Below are 17,991 nucleotides of genomic sequence, written 5' to 3'. Positions count from 1 at the left end.
GGGACTATATTCTGTCATAAATCGCACACCATTCATTGCTGAACTTTCTACCGTCCGTTACTGGAAATGAAATGAAATTACGGGTTGATATTTCCCGATCTCAATAAAGTTTACACATGCTTTTGGTCCGTGAATTAGATCTCGCTCGGGACGCGTGCTGTCTGTGGAGGTTTGGCCAGGACCGGTTCCAGAATTAAATCGACATATTTTATGTTCCGTCCATTGCAAATCACTGCTATTTCGAGAGTGAATCCCACATAAATATGCGGATGTCATTCCCGAAACTTTGCAGGGTGTAGCCTATGTATCCGAAAAACGAAAGTTTCATACAAATTCTGAATGGATTATACCCTAGAAAGTGCGCAAAGCGTGCTCCCTTTATCACTAAAAAGCGTCACTCCTCTTCATTGCGATCATACAAAGTTCCATTATAATCAATGAAGCTCTCTAAACTGCACAATGAATCTCTTACTTACATCGCGTCTGCACTTAGTCATGAGATGATTCACGAGTGTGCCAAACTGCACTTAAAAACTGCGGCCATTGCGTTCTAGAAATCAACATATATGTCTGTGAATGGTTACATTGCTCAACACTGCAAAAACACGTTGAGGGTATTTAGCGCTTGGCTAAGCGCTGCAGCGGGGCCGACATCAGGCTTCGTTCATCGCGATCTTACAAAGTTCCGTTATAATCAATGAAGCTCTCTAAACTGCACAAAGAATCTCTTATTTACATCGTGTCTGCACTTAGTCATGAGATGATTCACGAGCGTGCAAAACTGCACTTAAAAACTGTGGCGCTTTCAGCGATGAGTGAATTCTGACAAAACGTTTCTGATTGGCCATTGCGTTCAAGAAATCAACAGATATGTCGGTGATTGGTTACATTGCTCAACACTGCAAAAACACGTTGAGGGTATTTAGCGCTTGGCTAAGCGCTCCAATTGTACTGATTGGCCATTGCGTTCAAGAAATCAACATATATGTCTGTGATCCGTCATCAGCGACTAGTCGACTTCGACTCGACTTTCATAACATAAAAGTCGACTTTAAAAAATCAGAAATCGTTCAACCCCTAATATACACACACACATACACGCACACACACATATAGGGATACTAAAGGCAGCTTTTCAGATCGTTCCTGGTTTCATGGCTTCAGATGGAAAAGAAAGCTCCACTTAAAGAACAACAGGAAAGTGCAAATGCCCGGAGCAGCATAGATCTCAGTCGAGGTCTGCTCTCAGTGCCATATGCACATCAATCCCAGAGTCCACTGGGGACGGCTCCCTTCACCTGCTCAGATGAATGCAGGACACACCTGAATAACAAGCTCCAGACGTTCAGTCCTAAAACCCAGCTCTCATTTGAGTGAATGTGTGTGTGCACTGTGTCCAGACGGGCTGGGAGAGTCTGCAACAGACATGCTAGTGCAGGTTGGGTTTGAATGAGCTAAAAATAGCATCGGAAAAACGTGAGACGCCTCCGCAAACGAAGCCCTCCATTTCCATCTCTGCCGTGATGGATGGCATCGTCTTGCCGAGCAAACGTGTGTGCCAGAAGAGGGGGCAAGATGCCTTCTGAAGCACAAAGGATTGTGAAGACAGACAGAGAGAACATAGGAGACTAGGATGTCTCGATGTAGCGATGACAGCGTACGAAAAGGAAGCTAAATGATCAAACAGAAAGTGTGAAAGAAAAAGACGATCCTCGTGAAGTGACACTGTTGAACGCTGTGAGTGAAAAGCATATTTATGACCACGCATTACTGCTGCATGCACGCTGTGGTGTTAAAAATGCATCAATCACCTCTATTTAAGTATACAGTGACAGAAAAAAAGGAAAGGAAGAGAATGAGATGGAAAGCAGGCTCTTTATGTAGTTTAAACAGCCTGCTGTGGCTGAGGTGAACGGCTAATCTCTTCTGTTGAGGTCCAAACAAAAGCCGCTCTCAATTAATGGCCTTTATTAAGCAGCAGGGCAGCCGACGTGGGGCTAATATGCTCACAACTCAATGCTAATAATGCTAACCCAAAAATAATCAGATCCCGAGCGGCGAGTCCAAGACGAGCATTAGATCGGACAGCTGCAGTCAGCCACCAGTATTCTAGAGATTCTGCTGTCTCAGACCCATCAGTCTGTCTCAAGCTCGGATGATGCTGTCTCGCCTCAGTAACATCACATATCGTTCTGGAACACAATATCAACACTGACTCCAAATATCTGGCACTAGTTTCCAGGTGGTTTTGTTAACTATGCTGCTATTCACTGTAAGGGAGTTAGGCTAAATGAAATCAAAATTAATCATATATACTTTCTTAATAAATATCCAGAAGAGAAAGAGAAAGAAAAGAAACGTTTAATCAAAATGTAACTTTCTCCACTTCTAAAACAGTTTTTCTTCTCTGCTAAAGTAATCAAGGTTGAGTGGGTGGGGGAAATGAATATTATTATTATATTAATATTTTTTATAGGGATCCATAATTTGGCCAAAAATTGTGGAATTATATATCAATTATGACTATAATAACAGTAATACTAAAATTATTGCTGTTACTACATAAAAATATGAACAAAATAAGAAATATTACTATTGTAACATTTCACTGTAAAATAAAATTCGCATTTAACAAAATAATAAAATAATAATAATTTTATTTCATGGTACAACTGTAAATTACAATGACAATACTAATATTTATTTATATATTTAATATTTATGGTTTTTTTTTTTTCATTTTGAAACATTAAACCATTGAGCTTTTATTTTGGCAGAAAAATGCAGGAAGTCCTTAAAGTTATAAGCACTTCTCCTGTGAAGATGTTTGGCACATGTTCCTAAATGCACATTATAACTGACCCAAACTGAGTAGATGTAGAGATAAGTTTGTGTGTAGCAGAATTTACTGCAAACCAAGACACTGAAAACACTGGATCATAAGCTGCTAGTGTGTAAAAGAACTCAGTGCTGCGCTTCACTCTGAAACACACAGCGCTTATATTTATTTAATGAAATCACAGTCTTTCTGATTTGAGAATCCCACTAAACCATAATGCGATTTCAGTTTTATTCCGATTAATCATGTACCTCTCTACATTATTTCCCACTGAAAACTCAAAAATCACATTATGGAAGTTAAATGTGCTGAGAATGCTACTCCTTGTTTTAAACACTCATTAGACATCCACAGAGGAAGGCCAGGTGGACTGTAAGGTGTGTATTACAGCTGTCACTGTGCTCTGTGGCCATACTGTGCCACGCATGCCATCTGTCAACAGGAGATCTGGGACCAAGAATCTGATTACCAGAGCATTACAAACATGTACAATCACCAAATCACACAGGGCGCTGCTAAAATTAACACTTAAAGGGGTCATATGATGCGATTTCAAGTTTTCCTTTCTCTTTGGAGTGTTACAAGCTGTTCATGAATAGATAAGATCCCTAAAGTTGCAAAGACTAAAGTCTCAAACCCAAAGAGATATTCTTTATAAAAGTTAAGATTCGTCCTCGCCCTCCTAAAACGCCTAGTTTAAACACGCCCCCACATGTCTACGTCACTGTGTGGGAAGATTTGCATAACACCGCCCAAATGTTCACGCAAAGAAAGAAGGCGTAACTTTGATTCTCACTGTAGTATTGTTGTTGCCACCGCCGCCATGTTGTGGAGACAATGTGTGTTTCGTTGTGAAAGCGAAACTACTTTGTTTGGCCTTCCAAAAGAGGACACAACTAGAAATCAGTGGTTAAGTTGTATTTACAACACTGTTCCAGAACAGTTCAGATCAAATTTGAACATTTGCCGGGACATGGAATCCACATAAACACATTTCATTACACCAAATACACAAAATAATGTTCTTTTTTTAGCAACGTCATATGACCCCTTTAATTGGTTCCAAATCCAATATGACAAGCTTTCATTAAACGGTCAAAATATATATCACAAAACTACAGTGCCCCACATATGACATGCAGGAAAAAATATTTATAGATCGGGGCCACGAATTAAGAATTTGTTCCCGCTACGTGTATATTTGTTAGGGATGTCGAACTAGTCGACTAGTTGACTAAACGGTACGGCTGGCCAAAGCCAGCAAATGTCAATCACGTCATTCACTACAACACGTCGGTGCTGCGATCCCGTCCGCGCAGTCTATTCCTCTAACGAAGACCCACTTTGGTGGTGGTGCGGGATGTCCAGGAGCTTTCTGAAACTCTATCAGCTTGCTTTTCGTTATCTCTGCGTGCCTGCGACTTCAGTTCCTGCCGAGCGCGTTTTTTCAAGTGCAGGAATTTTATTGTTAATCGCCTCAGGTCCCGTCTTTCACCAGACCACGTTGATAATTTCACGGAACAAATAACGCGTGGTCTGAGTAAGTAAAATGGGCATTGTTGCATTGTTTTGTTTTTAGACAATATAGCCTACACGAAGTATGTTTTTAAAAGCCGTTTTAATGCTATTTCTTGATAAACCTTCCTATTGTCTTTGACTTGTGTTTTAATATGTTGGCTAACATTATATGAAGATTAAGAATTCCGTCAGGCTATTGATTGATTTTCCATTGTTCTGCATTTCCCCAGCTGATTTGAATAAATAAGCTATGATTTGACCGACGTTGAGTGTATGCTCTTCTTTTATTTCTTTTTAACGACCACCTAAAATGAAATGATGATAACGCGAGGCAAGTGTGTGGCAAGCGGAATTCATTGAGGGATTTGACAGTGTGATTCATAGATTAAGTATTTCAGATATAGGCTATCTATGCTACATGCACGAACAGAGGTTTTTTTTTTCTTACCATCTTTTGGGGGTTTCATGCTTTTAGACTAGTCGACTAGTCGGATACGACACTTTCGTTTAAACGACAGTCAAATTAGTCGTCGCGCACATCCCTAAATTTGTAGCCACAATTTACTAATTAATTTCCTCATTTTTATTAAATCAAACCGAGGGAACGAATTAGTACAATGTGGCCACGATTTACTAAATCTAAGGAACAAATCAGTACAACACAGCCACAATTTACTAAATCGAGGGAACGAATCAGTAAATCGTGGCCACAAATTAACAAGACATGGGAACAAGTATTTCGTGTAGCGTTTGATATTATTCATCCGAGACACAAAAAGACAAAGACGGCATAGATAACAATGCATAAGAGAACGCATTCAAATTCCACAAACTGCTCACTTATATACTCAGGAATAATGTGGCGTAGTGGTAAAAGCTCAAGTTTGAGCCCTTGAAAGGAATGAGCTATGAGCCATCACTCTTCTGACATGGTCCATATGACTTGTGCACTTCATTCCAAGTATTCTAAAGTCAAATGATAGCTTTGTGTGAGAAAAATACCAAAATTTAAGATGATATCTGCTGAGAATTGCTCTAATGTTACTCATGCTTGCCAAACAACTTCTTCTCTTTACACAAAGCTTCTGTCTCCAAAAGATTATATAGTGCACAAGTTACTTTGACTACTTAGTACTCTCAGGCGATTGCATGTATTTGAGCAGCACAGCTCAGCCGGGTAATAAACCTGAATGAACTCACGCCAGACATCTCTGTGAGTGGGATTGGCAGTCAATATGAAACCAATAAGGAGACAGTTCACCCGAAATGAAAATTCTGTCATCATTTACTCACCCTCATGTCGTTCCAAACGGGTATGATTTTATATCTTCTGTGGAACATAATAGAAGAAATATTGCAGAATGTCAAGAGTGTTCATTTTCATAATGCAGATTGTCAAGCTAGAAAAATTATGAAAAAGCATCATAACGGTAGTGCACTATGTTCCAAATCTGAACTGAAGCCATCTTTGTTTGAGGAACATTTTAAAATAGAATTATTTACTGAAAATCACCTGAGTGTAGCCCTCAAATCACATTCAATTCAAATACGGCATGTCAAGAAGTTCGACGACACTGATGTCAGGAGTCATTAATGTCAAATCCAGCACAACGAATCTTGACGCAGGAGGTTTGAGAATTACTTAACAAAACTACTTAATGAATTAAATTTCACACAAAGACTTGTAATGTGGCACATGAGTCATATGGACTACTTTTGTGTGGCTTTTTATCATTTTGTGGAGCTAAACAGCCCCAGTCCCCATTATGAAAAAGAATAGTCTAGATATTACGCAATATGTCTTCAATATGTTTTCTTCTGTGTTCCACAGAAGAAAGAAAGTCATAAGGGTTCGGAATGACATGAGGGTGAGAAAAAAAAATTATAACAGAATTTTCATTTTTGAGGGAACTCTTCCTTTAAGCAAAACCAATATGTGAAAAAGGAAAAGCTGAAGAAATGAACATCATTTCATTTCGGGAAATGATTTGAATTTCACACAAGAGATAGGAGCAGATGAAGTGTGCACAAACCTACACGCGTACAGTCAAACTTTCATCTGTAATCTACTGTAAAGCGTAACATTTCTCCCTGTAGGTCCCTGTAGTCTGTGCCATGTGTAAGTACATCACAGGTGTCCCTCTGCGATTAACGTCAGGGAATAGGGCTTTTGTCACACTTTGAAATCCTTAACCGAAACCCTCCAGAGACATGTGCTTTTCTCTGCATATCATTTTTTCTCCACCTTTTCCTATCCTTCTTTGTATTTCCCTTTTCTTCCTCTTTCTCTCTCTCTTTATTAATATACATAGTCTTTTGGAAGTCACCCTGCAGTGAACACAGCCAACAACATTCACAAGACAAACTGTAAGCAGATGCGACATTAATGCAAGGTGAGGAATTTGCAAAACGAGTGTAACCTTCACAATACACATGGCAGATACAAATCTTCAGGTTTAAACCTTTCAGAAATGATTCAAACCTTTTTATCTTGACTTTTATTTTAGAATGGACACTTTTATTTCAGAATGCACTAAAAATTATTTTTCTATCTATAAAATGAATGCTTGTGATAACCAGCTTTTAGAAAGTTTTTTTTTTTTAATGCACAGGATGCCCATAGTAAGAAACTATACCTTCAAATAAGAATTAAAAACATACATAAGCAAATAAATACATAAATATATCAATAAAAACATTGTCCTTTCACCACTGCATCACACAAGCAAATAAATAAATGCAAGGAAAAAATTGTACATAAATAGATACTTTTAAATAATAATAAAATACATAAGCATGTATAAATAAATAAATAAGCATGCAAGCATGAGCTTTTTTCACTACGCTAGATTTTTGATCATCTGATAGCTTGAAGACTTGACTGTTGAAAATTCACTTGGTTGGACATGCATAATCATACACTTATCCACATGAGGTCCTACAGTTTACAATGTTAAAACATTGAAGGATTCTAGAAGCAGTGTGGAGGCCATCATTGTCAAATGAAAGATCATTCAAACCCCAAAGACTGGTTATCCATCCAAAAAGAGCAATAAGGACCCTGGCCGCTCCTGTTTACTAAACTTATGCCAGAACCTAATCTTTGCCAACTGGCACTTCTAGGACTTCGCGAAGACGAAAGAAAAAGCTTCCCAGATCTGATGAGAGAAACATCTCTCTCTTTGGCTTGCAAAAATGCCAAGCACCGCTTCTGATGAAAACGCTAAAACCATGAAGTCATGCAGGTTCATGGAGCAGGAAGCTTTTTATTAGGGGTGTGCACAAATACTTGAATATTCCATCTGTAATTATTATTCGAAAAATGAAAAACACTATTCGAATTTTACAACTTGTTGCTTTGCTGGCCGTAAATGCAGGGAATCCATGATAAATCCTTGTTTGTTTACACACTTTTTCAACTAAAAAAACGTAGAACATTGTTGTGTATAATGCCTACTCATAAGCTTGTTCAGAAATGGTGACAAAAAATTGAATATTAAAAAATAACGTCTTTCTCGTTAAACATAATTTAAATAAACAAATATTTGAATATAAATTTTTTATGAGCCCAAATATTCAAATTAATGCCCATTCCTACTTTTAATGGGCTAGAAAAGGGAGATTTGCTCATCTGAAGGAGCTAATTGAATGGAACAAAACTCAAAGAAATCTGCAATGAAAAAACCCCCCACCAGTCTTAGACTACGTCAATGAGCCATACTTAATGGACAGTTTTCTGGACGTCTCTAATTGGCACAGTCAAAGCCAAGATTTAAACCCCACAGAAAATGTGTTCAGAGACCTGAAGATTACAGTTCACAGATGATCCACAAAGCATCTGCATGGAGGACACAGGAATAACTGACCAAATCCAGTTCTGCAAATCCAGTAGACGCACAGCCTACTTACAGTAAGTCTCGGAGCTGTAATCACTGCCAAAGGCAGCACTGCAAAAGATGAATAAAGAACCTGAATATAGACATCAATGGAAGATTTTAAAAAGTGCACTTTTTATTTTAAACTGAAGGTAAAAGATCAAGTTGTACCTGCGATTGTTGATCAGTTAGTAATATATTTTTTGCTGAGATTTGATGATGTGACAATTTTGCGTCGTGTTTACGCAATGACATCACAACGTCATGCACAACGTTTAGCAACTTTTAGCAACAAATCGACCATCCTTTAGCAACTTTCTCTGAAAAGTAGTTGGCAACACTGCGCAAGCTCCCAAGCGCTTTGGAAAGAAGGAGAAAGCGGCGTGACTGGCGTTTTCCACGCGTTTTAAGCACGACACAAAGTCTGTCTACACTGGACGTGACAAAGCGACCGTTGCCAATCATTTGAACTTTGTGTCAGTACGTCGTATTTGTCGTGCCGCGCCGCATCCAGTGTAGACAGCATAACTGATTATATGGGTTCATTGTATTTTGTCGTGCCACGCCACGCCGCTCGCGTCTGGTGTAGACACGGTGAGAGCCACGCAGATGAACACCGAATTCTGTTCACTTCTGCATCTATTTGTGCCTGAAATACTGTGCTCTGCAAGTATCCTTGTAAACACAGATGCTTATGGCATAGGTGAAGGGAAACAATTGAGAAAGAAAATGAATGTGTAACAGTTTATTGGTTTACAGCAGTTTAATGTTCCTGAGGCTTTCTGTGTTAAGAATGTTAATCAAACAACAAAACACAAAGAAAAATCACTTTTGTAGCTTTAACACAGATTTATTAGATTTAATTTAAACAGTGAAAACTATGCAGTGTTATTTTACATTTGATTATTAAATTTCTGTACCTGAATACTGTTAGACTTACCTGAACAATATAAAGCACTGCTTATTTCATTTGTATCTTTGTTCTGTTATATGTATCTATGCTTGTACTTTGTTTATTTCCTATGCTGATTTACTCGCCTACAAAATCACCCCAATCGTTGATTTTTTTCCCCCAAATAAACTATTCCAAGTCATGTGGTGATTTTTTTTTTCATATCGCAATATATATTGCAGAAAAATAAAATATCGCAATGTGAGTTTTTTCCAATATCGTGCAGCCCTACCATGAATCTCACATGTGTCTCTTCTAGAGATCTCAACATTGTCTCAAAATATGCTTACATTTGCCAAGATACAAAGTCTACAACCAAACATCAGAACATCTCAATATGAGCTCAAATAATTCTCATGAAATCCTTTCAAGAGCAAATTACCTGAATATTATTGTGAATACTGAATGAATGAGGCATTTATATAGTGATTTACTATGTACTACTGTACACTTTACAACCATAGCGCTTTACAACCATATTAATCATATCATATTATATTATTCAAAACACTACATGCTCAAAATTGTCTCATATGTGACAAAGTTGAAGCTTAAATAAAACATAATTGAGACTATATATCCTGAGCTATGAAAGAGCAATACAATTTGAGCAGTTTGAGCAATATTATTTTCCTCTGGAAGTGATCAAAAATTGGGGGTTTCAAACTGGGGTCCTGCATGGGACCCGCAAAGGAGTGTGCAGTAAAAGAAGTAAAAAATGTAAAATGAATAAATTGCATAATAATAATAATAATAAGATGGCTAAGGACTTAGCTGCTTGGATGGATTTGGGCAAGTCATTCCACAAGCAGGGAACAGTTAAGGTAAAAATCAGTGAAAGTGATTTTGTGCCTCTTTGGGATGGCACTACAAAGCACCGTTCACTTGCACATAAGTCTGAATTAGTGAATTTAGGTGAAGGGGTGCAGAGCCAGTGGTTGTTTTGTAGGCAAACATCAATGCCTTGAATTTTATTCGAGCAGATATTGGCAGCCAATGCAAGTTGATGAACAGAAGTGTGACATTATTAGAGGTGTATTATTATTAATATTAATAAAAACAAATGAAATAAAACAGGTCAACATTTATCAAATCGTATATATTACACACACTTAATTATATAAGAAATTGTGCATTATATTTTAGGAAGGGTGTCCCTTACAAGAGAGGACCAACATACTTGGTTTTCCTTGAGATCAAAAAGTTTGGAAACCCCTGACTTAACAAAACTTACACCAAAGACCCCTTCCACCTCGAAAATGCAAAAAAAAAAAAAAAAAAAAAAGGGGCCCCCTCCCCTCCAAAAATGCAAAAAAAAAAAAAAAAAAAACATGTGCGAGACACCCATGATTTCTCCGAGTTCCTCGTGCTCTCAGGAGCCAGATGTGGGCATATGAGAGCAGAGATTGCAATCTGATATTGTTTATTTGGATTATAATGCCCCCAAAGATACTATCAGGACTTAGCGGGTGTGAGTTAGCATTTGAAAGGCGGGTGGCGGTGGGATGGGCCAGTGAAAATCTGGCATTTAACACATTCTCTCTGCTCTCATTCACCTCTCATTATTAACATAGAGATTTGGGCCCTGCTAAAGGACAGCACTCGTTAACACTACGGCTTTCTGCTTTTAATGAAGCTCTGACACATAACCACACACATACACCCTCACATGCAACCACAAGTCAATGCTAATGCATGCATGGTCGCCAATGCACACTCATACAGCGCTGAGAGCGAGGATGAAAGATTCGAGGAGAAACACATTTCTGACAGGCAGAATGAGCCATCGATCTGTTGCTCACTCATTCTACTGCAGTTACTCACTTCACAGGCATCAAATGCACTGACGGACTCAACCAAACAGGCTGAGAAACATGCAGCAAGCTTTCTTAAAACCAAGTAATCAGTTCAACCAGGGCTAGACACATATATTCACACAACATTCACAGGATTATTTTTTTAAAGATAATTTCTTAAACTTTTCCATTTGGTCCCCCAATCTAGAATATTTGGTTATATTCTTAGAATCAGCTCCACCTTAATCCAACGATTAAACCTCATACTGGAACCTGAACAAATGGGCAAGGACCATCCATAACCCAACAGAAATAAACCCACCCACTCTGAGCTACTAATGAATAGCAAGTTGCTGTTGGTCACTAGTAGGTGATCCTACTCGACTGTCATATTCATCTGTGTCAGGATCACGTGAACTTCATTGTTTGCACATTTGCTCAGCGTATCACCAATGGAGGCAAACCACTATTTTCACTGACTAAAAAAGGAAACTGCATGACACTGGCCAAAACACCTTCAGCATGGTCTATGATTGCTTTCAATACAAAGTCAATTAAATCATCATACATACACTTTAGGCATTTTAACATATGTGCATTTTTGTAATTGCTGTAATTGTGCTTATTGACATTTCATACACTTTTGTTAACCCAGCCATATCCAAGCTATAATTAAAGTGTGGAAATTGCATTTGAAATCGGACTTAAATATATATTAGAATATAGAACCAACCATAAAGTACAGCAATATTGGTACATTTTGAGACACTCTGAGACGCTCACAGTGATTGGCTGGCAGCTGCCTATTATTTGAATAAAGTTATAAAGCATTTCTTATCTTTTTGAGGCTCTCGCCTCATGCTCCACACTGCTGTCAATCACACAATCCCAGCTCAGCTCCAAGGGGTCAAGGTTTGGATAGTTAGCATGGCTCTGTTAGCACCTGCTGGTAAAATTAACCGAGCTTTCCAATGAAATACTTTTTTTCTTTTTTTTTTTGCAAGCAACATGTAACATTCAAAGGTTTAGGGGGCTATTACGATTTTTTTGCAATAACGCTTTTTTTTTTTAGCAAGCATGCATTAAATTAAATCAAAAGTGACAGTAAAGACTTAAACTGTTAAAAATACTTCTAAATTAAAATAAATGCTGTTCTTTTCTATTAATAAAAGAGAAAAATGGTTTCCTCAAAAATATTGAGCAGCACAACTGTTTTCAACATTGATAATAATAAGAGCAAATCAGCATATCAGAATGATTTCTGAAGGAACATGTGACACTGAAGACTGAAGTAATGGCTGCTGAAAATTCAGCTTTGCATCACAGGAATAAATTACATTTTTAAATTACATTCAAACAGAAAACTGTTATTTTAAATTGAAATAATTTTTCATAATATTACTGTTTTTACTGCATTTTTTGATTCAATAAATGCAGCCTTGGTGACCATAGACTTTGTTCATAAACATAAAAAAATCTTACCGACACCAAACTTTTGAAAGCTAGTGTATATACCATACATAATTATATTGGGAATGCTAATGGATAGCTGTCACCCGGTACCACAGAGAACAAATTGAAAACCGACGCTCATCTCGTCCAGTCATGCATCTAAATCGCCAAATCTCAGTGAAATCGAATGACTTCCAATCGCTGCAAATCACGTTTAAACAACCTTAACGTCCAAACTAACCTCAGGTTAGAAAAAGAAATGAAAGCCATGCTTATATGCAATCAAAGTTCAAGCAAACCTCCAGATCCTGGCTTCAGTGTATGCAATACTGAAAAAAAAAAAGATTAAATTACATATGCCACCTGCAACCGTAACACCTGTATCTGTCCAAAAGGAACAGGTGAGTAACTGCACTTCAGCACGGCGCTCTCATATCCATCAGCACCATATGTCACTCCAGAGGGCCCTGGGGACGCGGTACAATATGCTGCAACCCAACTGACAAGTCTGACAGCCTCGCGACAGGCGGGAAAAAGTCCCTGTGAATTACAGTAAAGCTCCGATAACCCACCCGTTATTTTCCGTCTCTCTCCAAGTGGCCAGTTTTCAAAGTCCGCCGCAGCCGCACTAATGAAGACGGGTTGCGTTCAAGAGCAAAAAGAGTGAAGAAGATAAAAAGGTACAAAAAGAAAGAGAACAATCAAGTGCATGCTTAAAAGAGAAGAGAACAGGCAATAAAAGACAGACAGAGAGAGAGAGAGTTTGGAGCGCTGACAGAACTCACCGTTTGCTGCAGGTCAGGGATGCCTATGCGGACGACCAGTGTGTTGCCCTGGGGTTCCTCCATGGGGCCGGCCGGCGCTCGGCAAACGTCGGCGTGCGGAGAGCGGGAGATGTCCCCCCGGCTGGTGCTGGAGAGGTGGCGGGGAAGAGGCTGCGCAGGGCGAGAGTAGATGAGGAGAGGGAGAGAGAGAGGCAGCGAGAGAGGGAGAGAGGAGAGGGGGAGGGCAGAGGGGGGCTCAAACGGGAGTTCAGGCTGCTGCTGTGGACGATCTCTGGGCTGGGAAGGCTCATGTTTGCCCGAGCCCGCACTCACAGGCATGCTCTGTGTGTGTGGAGCTCTGACTGCATAGTGCCTCCCTCAAGCACCCGCGCACAAACACACACACACACACACGGGGAGCTGCTGGCACACGCGCACATGCACCAGCGCAGGGAGTGAAAGAGTGAGAGAGAGAGAGAGAGAGAGGGGAGGGGAGATGCAAGAGAGGATTAGAGAGAGAGAGACAGAGAGAGAGAGGTTAGATGTGTGCTGTGATTAAGCATTTCAAGCATCAAACCTGTAGGCTATAATTCCGGTTTAACACATTTATCAATTAACAATAAGACAGACTACAACATCAGCATTAAATAATGCAAAATAATCAGATTAGCTCACAAAACAATTCGAATTATCTGATATTGGTTATTTATTATTGCAACAGCTCTCTTGTTTTTTTTTCTGGAGTCAAATATTTATATTTATCTATTAAATCAATATTTTGTTTCTATAAATGACCTCTGGCCCAAGTAACCAATATTCTATATAGCTGCACTAGTTTCATGTCTTCACATCCCTAAAATCTCTCTTCTCATATAATAAAATGTAAATCTAAAAAATGTTGTCCATTTATTTTTTATTTTAATTTTTTTTTATTTAATTGATAAATGGCCATATAAGTTATAAGTTATCACAAAATATACTCCTGCATGGTTTATATACCATACATCTGCAAGAAGTTCACCAAGCCTGAATGTATTTGATCAAAACAGTAATGTTATGAAATATTATTACAAATTAAAATTCTAATATTTTATTATATTATATTTAAATATAATTTAAAATGTAATTTATTCCTGTGATGCAAAGTTGAATTTTCAGCATCATTACTCCAGTCTACAGTGTCACACGATCCTTCAGAAATCATTCTAATATGTGGATTTGAAACATTTCTTATTATCAATGTTGAAAACTTGAGCTCCATAATATTTTTGTGACAAACCATGATACTTTTGTTTATATTCTTTGATAAATATAATGTTCCTTTATTACATTATAAATGTCTTTACTGTCACTTTTGATCAGTGTGTCCTTGCTGACTAAAAGTATTCATTTATTTTCTTCAAAATTTTCATTTCTTTCTTTTCTTTGTTCTTACCCCAATAATAACTATATAAACATTTGCGGTCAGTAATTTATTTTGCCTTTTTATTTTATTTTAGAAAGACTTAAAATTATTAAATAAATTCTAGAATATAAAAAGCAAAAAGAAGCTAAAGATTTTTAAATCTATGGACTATAGTGCTGGTTAAACACATTTCTGAATGAACAATAAAACAAATTTGACCCTGGACCACAAAACCAGTCATAAGGGTTAATTTTTCTAAAGTTGAGATTTGTCCATCATCTGAAAGCAGAATAAATAAGTTTTCCATTGATGTATGGTTTGTTAGGATAGGACAATATTTGGCCGAGATACAACTATTTGAAAATCTGGAATCTGAGGGTGCAAAAAATTCTAAATATTGAGAAAATCGCCTTTAAAGGTGTCTAAATGAAGTCCTTAGCAATGCATATTACTAATCAAAACTTAAGTTTTAATATATTTACAGTAGGAAATTTACACATTGGCACCGAGGAAGGGTTAATACCTGAAAACGTTCTGCACTTGCACTTTTGCACTTCTTTCTACATATTTTTGTGACCTCTGAACAATAAATGGAATAAGCTTTTTTAGCTGCATTTGGAGGAGTGCGGATCTCTTTCATCTTTGTATCTTTGTATATTTTGCATCTACGCACCATAGTTTTTGTCTACTGGATTTTTGGACGAGTGTTTGGCGCTACTGCCTTTTTTGTGGACAGTAGGAAATTTACAAAATATCTTCATGGAACATGATCTTTACTTGATATCCTAATGATTTTTGGCATAAAAGAAAAATCTATAATTTTGACCCATACAATGTATTTTTGGCTATTGCTACAAATGTCCCAGCGACTCCAGGGTCACAAATTACAACACCATCATTAAACAAAACAATCACATCAGATATACATATATAACTCTAATGATCTCTTACTGCAGGGCTCTGTGCAATACTTGATTCTGATTGGTTAGTTTTGTGACATCGTGTCATTATTTTGTATAATGACACTAAGCTATATAATTGAACGCTGTCCCAGGCAACTGATTTCCTACATAGCTGTGCTAATTTCATATTGCCTGTATCTTCTCACATAAAATAAACTCCAATCAATATTTAATGTTTCTTCATCTTTGATTCAGTAAACAGCCATGTAATTTAGATAAGAGAATAATGCACTTTCATCCAAACATTATCGCAAAATAAATCCATTCAGGGTTTACATTTTTGATAATTGCCAGAATTATAGTGTAAAATGACAAGAGAGTGATTTTGAGCAGGAAAGGCAAACCTGTGGGCTTTAACTTACAATCAGAGAGATTACATTCAAAACGATGATATCAGATACACAGAGAATTCTAATGATCTAATAAATCTGACACATGATAATTGGCAGAGTTTCAGTGTAAAAGCATAAGCGGATGAGTGAAAGAGAGGCTGCTGAACTGCTATATTGATTTCAAGCAAATATTGCCTTCACAGTCCATAGCAAAGCATCAGCTACCAACACTATCTGACAAAGTTTGATGCGTTCACACATCGTTGAGTGTCATCTCACGCTGTCAGTGTGTGTGCATGTGTGTATCCGTGTGCGTAAATCAACGTTTTATCAGGTTGACTGAATACTATGCAGCATCACTAAAGCAGTGCATAACATCACAAAACACCTGGACCAATAAATGCTCTAAATACAGTATAACACACAAACACACTAATGCTAATGGACCTGTGTTCAAGTCAGTTTTCATGCATATTTGAGGCTTGCATAATGTAATACAATTAATTTAAAAAAAGAATGAATCCATGCAATCTAGTGCTAAATGCACTGAAAGAGTACTACAACTGCACATATACTGTATGCAAATGCAAGTTAATGCATGCAAAAACATGCCACTATCAGTCTGCCCTGTGTCATGCATTCTTAGTGAATTCCCCCCTCAGCATGCAACCAAATGCAGGCAAACAAAAAAAGAAACAAATAAAGAAAAGAAAGCAAGAAAGCCTGACATGTAATCAGCACAGAGTAAAACAGTTATGGATTCACCACAGGGATCCCCTCCCTCCCACTGCCTTCCATCACTGTGATGTCACTGACTCCTGCTCTCACTTACTCACATGCCCTCGTATTTTATCTCTGTGGGCCAAAATCTGATTGACCCCATGTCATTGTTCCACTTTATTATGCCGTCCATCACAAACTCATCCGCTCCTATGACACATTTTCCCTTAGTCTCTTTGTCATTCCTTTGTTATCCTGTTCCTCATTCACTCTCTCTCTCTCCCTGTACGGTATTAACTGACCATTTCCTTCTATTTGTCTTGTTCGGTAGCATAATTGCATGTTCTTGCGTTAACACTCATGGGCATATTGTTTTTTAAACTACATTTTCCAGTGTGAACACACACAGAGCTGGGCTGTATGCCGTGCCGCCTCTGTGGGAGGTTAAATTAGCAGAGAGACAGGCAGTAGATGTAAAAACAGATGCAAGTTTTATAGTGTGCTGCTAATGCTTAAATTCACTTCTGTTTGAATCACTAGTCAACTTTAAAGACGTTAAGGTCCTCTATAAGCAGGGTTTAAATTGGGCCGGGGCCGTCCGGGGCTGAACCCCGGCACATAAACTGTATATTATGCATCTATTGCTGAGGCGAGGCTCACGCAGCCTCTCCAGAAATCAAAACGCGTAACACTTAGAAACTCAGCATCCTGAGGTAAAAATTCAAAATGGAAAGTTTTTATAGCCTATTTAAAATGCAGTTAGTTAGGCAACATCAAACAACGTTTTCACCATTACGACTGTTTAATAGTTCTATAAACAGTTCAATAAGCAAATACAATAATATTAGGTCACTTACATTTTAAGGCGGAACACAGCGCATCTCACAGCAACCAGCCAATTCATTGCTGACTGATTCCGTGTTTTGAACGAATCGGTTGAATCAAAGTTTCATTAGCCCACGCATAAACATCTGATGAATCTGCCGTTTGAACAAATCGTTTGAATGAACGACCCAATGACTCACTCATTAAACACTACTGGCACTGGCGTTTTAATTTCGTTGAAAAGTATCATTTTCACCATCATTTCTTGTTTGTATATTCAAAAATATTTAAAAGAATCTCATAATATTATTTAATGCAGTTGTATTTTTTAGTGTAAATTATTTAATTTGATAACGTATAGATAATCACATTATTATAATTGAATTTATAGATCAAATGTAAGAATTTGAAATGAAAGTATTAATGAGATTAGTGGGAAAATACCCTCTATAAAGGCAAAAAAAATGTCCTTGGATAAAATATTGAATATATTATAAATATTGAATAATGAGAATATTGCTTCAGAATACATCATATTTGCAAAACACACA

The 17,991-nt window shown here is 37.7% G+C and overlaps 1 protein-coding gene across 4 annotated transcripts in view; it reads right to left on the bottom strand.

Annotated features, from left to right (window-relative positions):
• The window catches only part of LOC107662873 (SH3 and multiple ankyrin repeat domains protein 3-like), a 215,040-nt gene extending 201,418 nt beyond the window's left edge, over window positions 1-13,622 (bottom strand). For all 4 annotated transcript variants that reach the window (XR_001631256.1, XM_016452983.1, XM_016452984.1 and 1 more), the window contains exon 1: window positions 13,218-13,622. Coding sequence is in view for 3 of the 4 variants with exons in the window: in XM_016452983.1 (XP_016308469.1) it covers window positions 13,218-13,535 (318 nt within the window). In the remaining variant the exon portion in view is untranslated. The remainder of the gene's footprint in view (window positions 1-13,217) is intronic.
• Between the last annotated feature and the right edge of the window lie 4,369 nt (window positions 13,623-17,991).

This window comes from Sinocyclocheilus anshuiensis, unplaced genomic scaffold (assembly GCF_001515605.1).
Source record: "Sinocyclocheilus anshuiensis isolate Anshui unplaced genomic scaffold, SAMN03320099.WGS_v1.1 scaffold739, whole genome shotgun sequence".
In the NCBI taxonomy this organism is placed as follows: domain Eukaryota; kingdom Metazoa; phylum Chordata; class Actinopteri; order Cypriniformes; family Cyprinidae; genus Sinocyclocheilus; species Sinocyclocheilus anshuiensis.
This window is presented reverse-complemented; position numbering and strand designations above follow the sequence as displayed.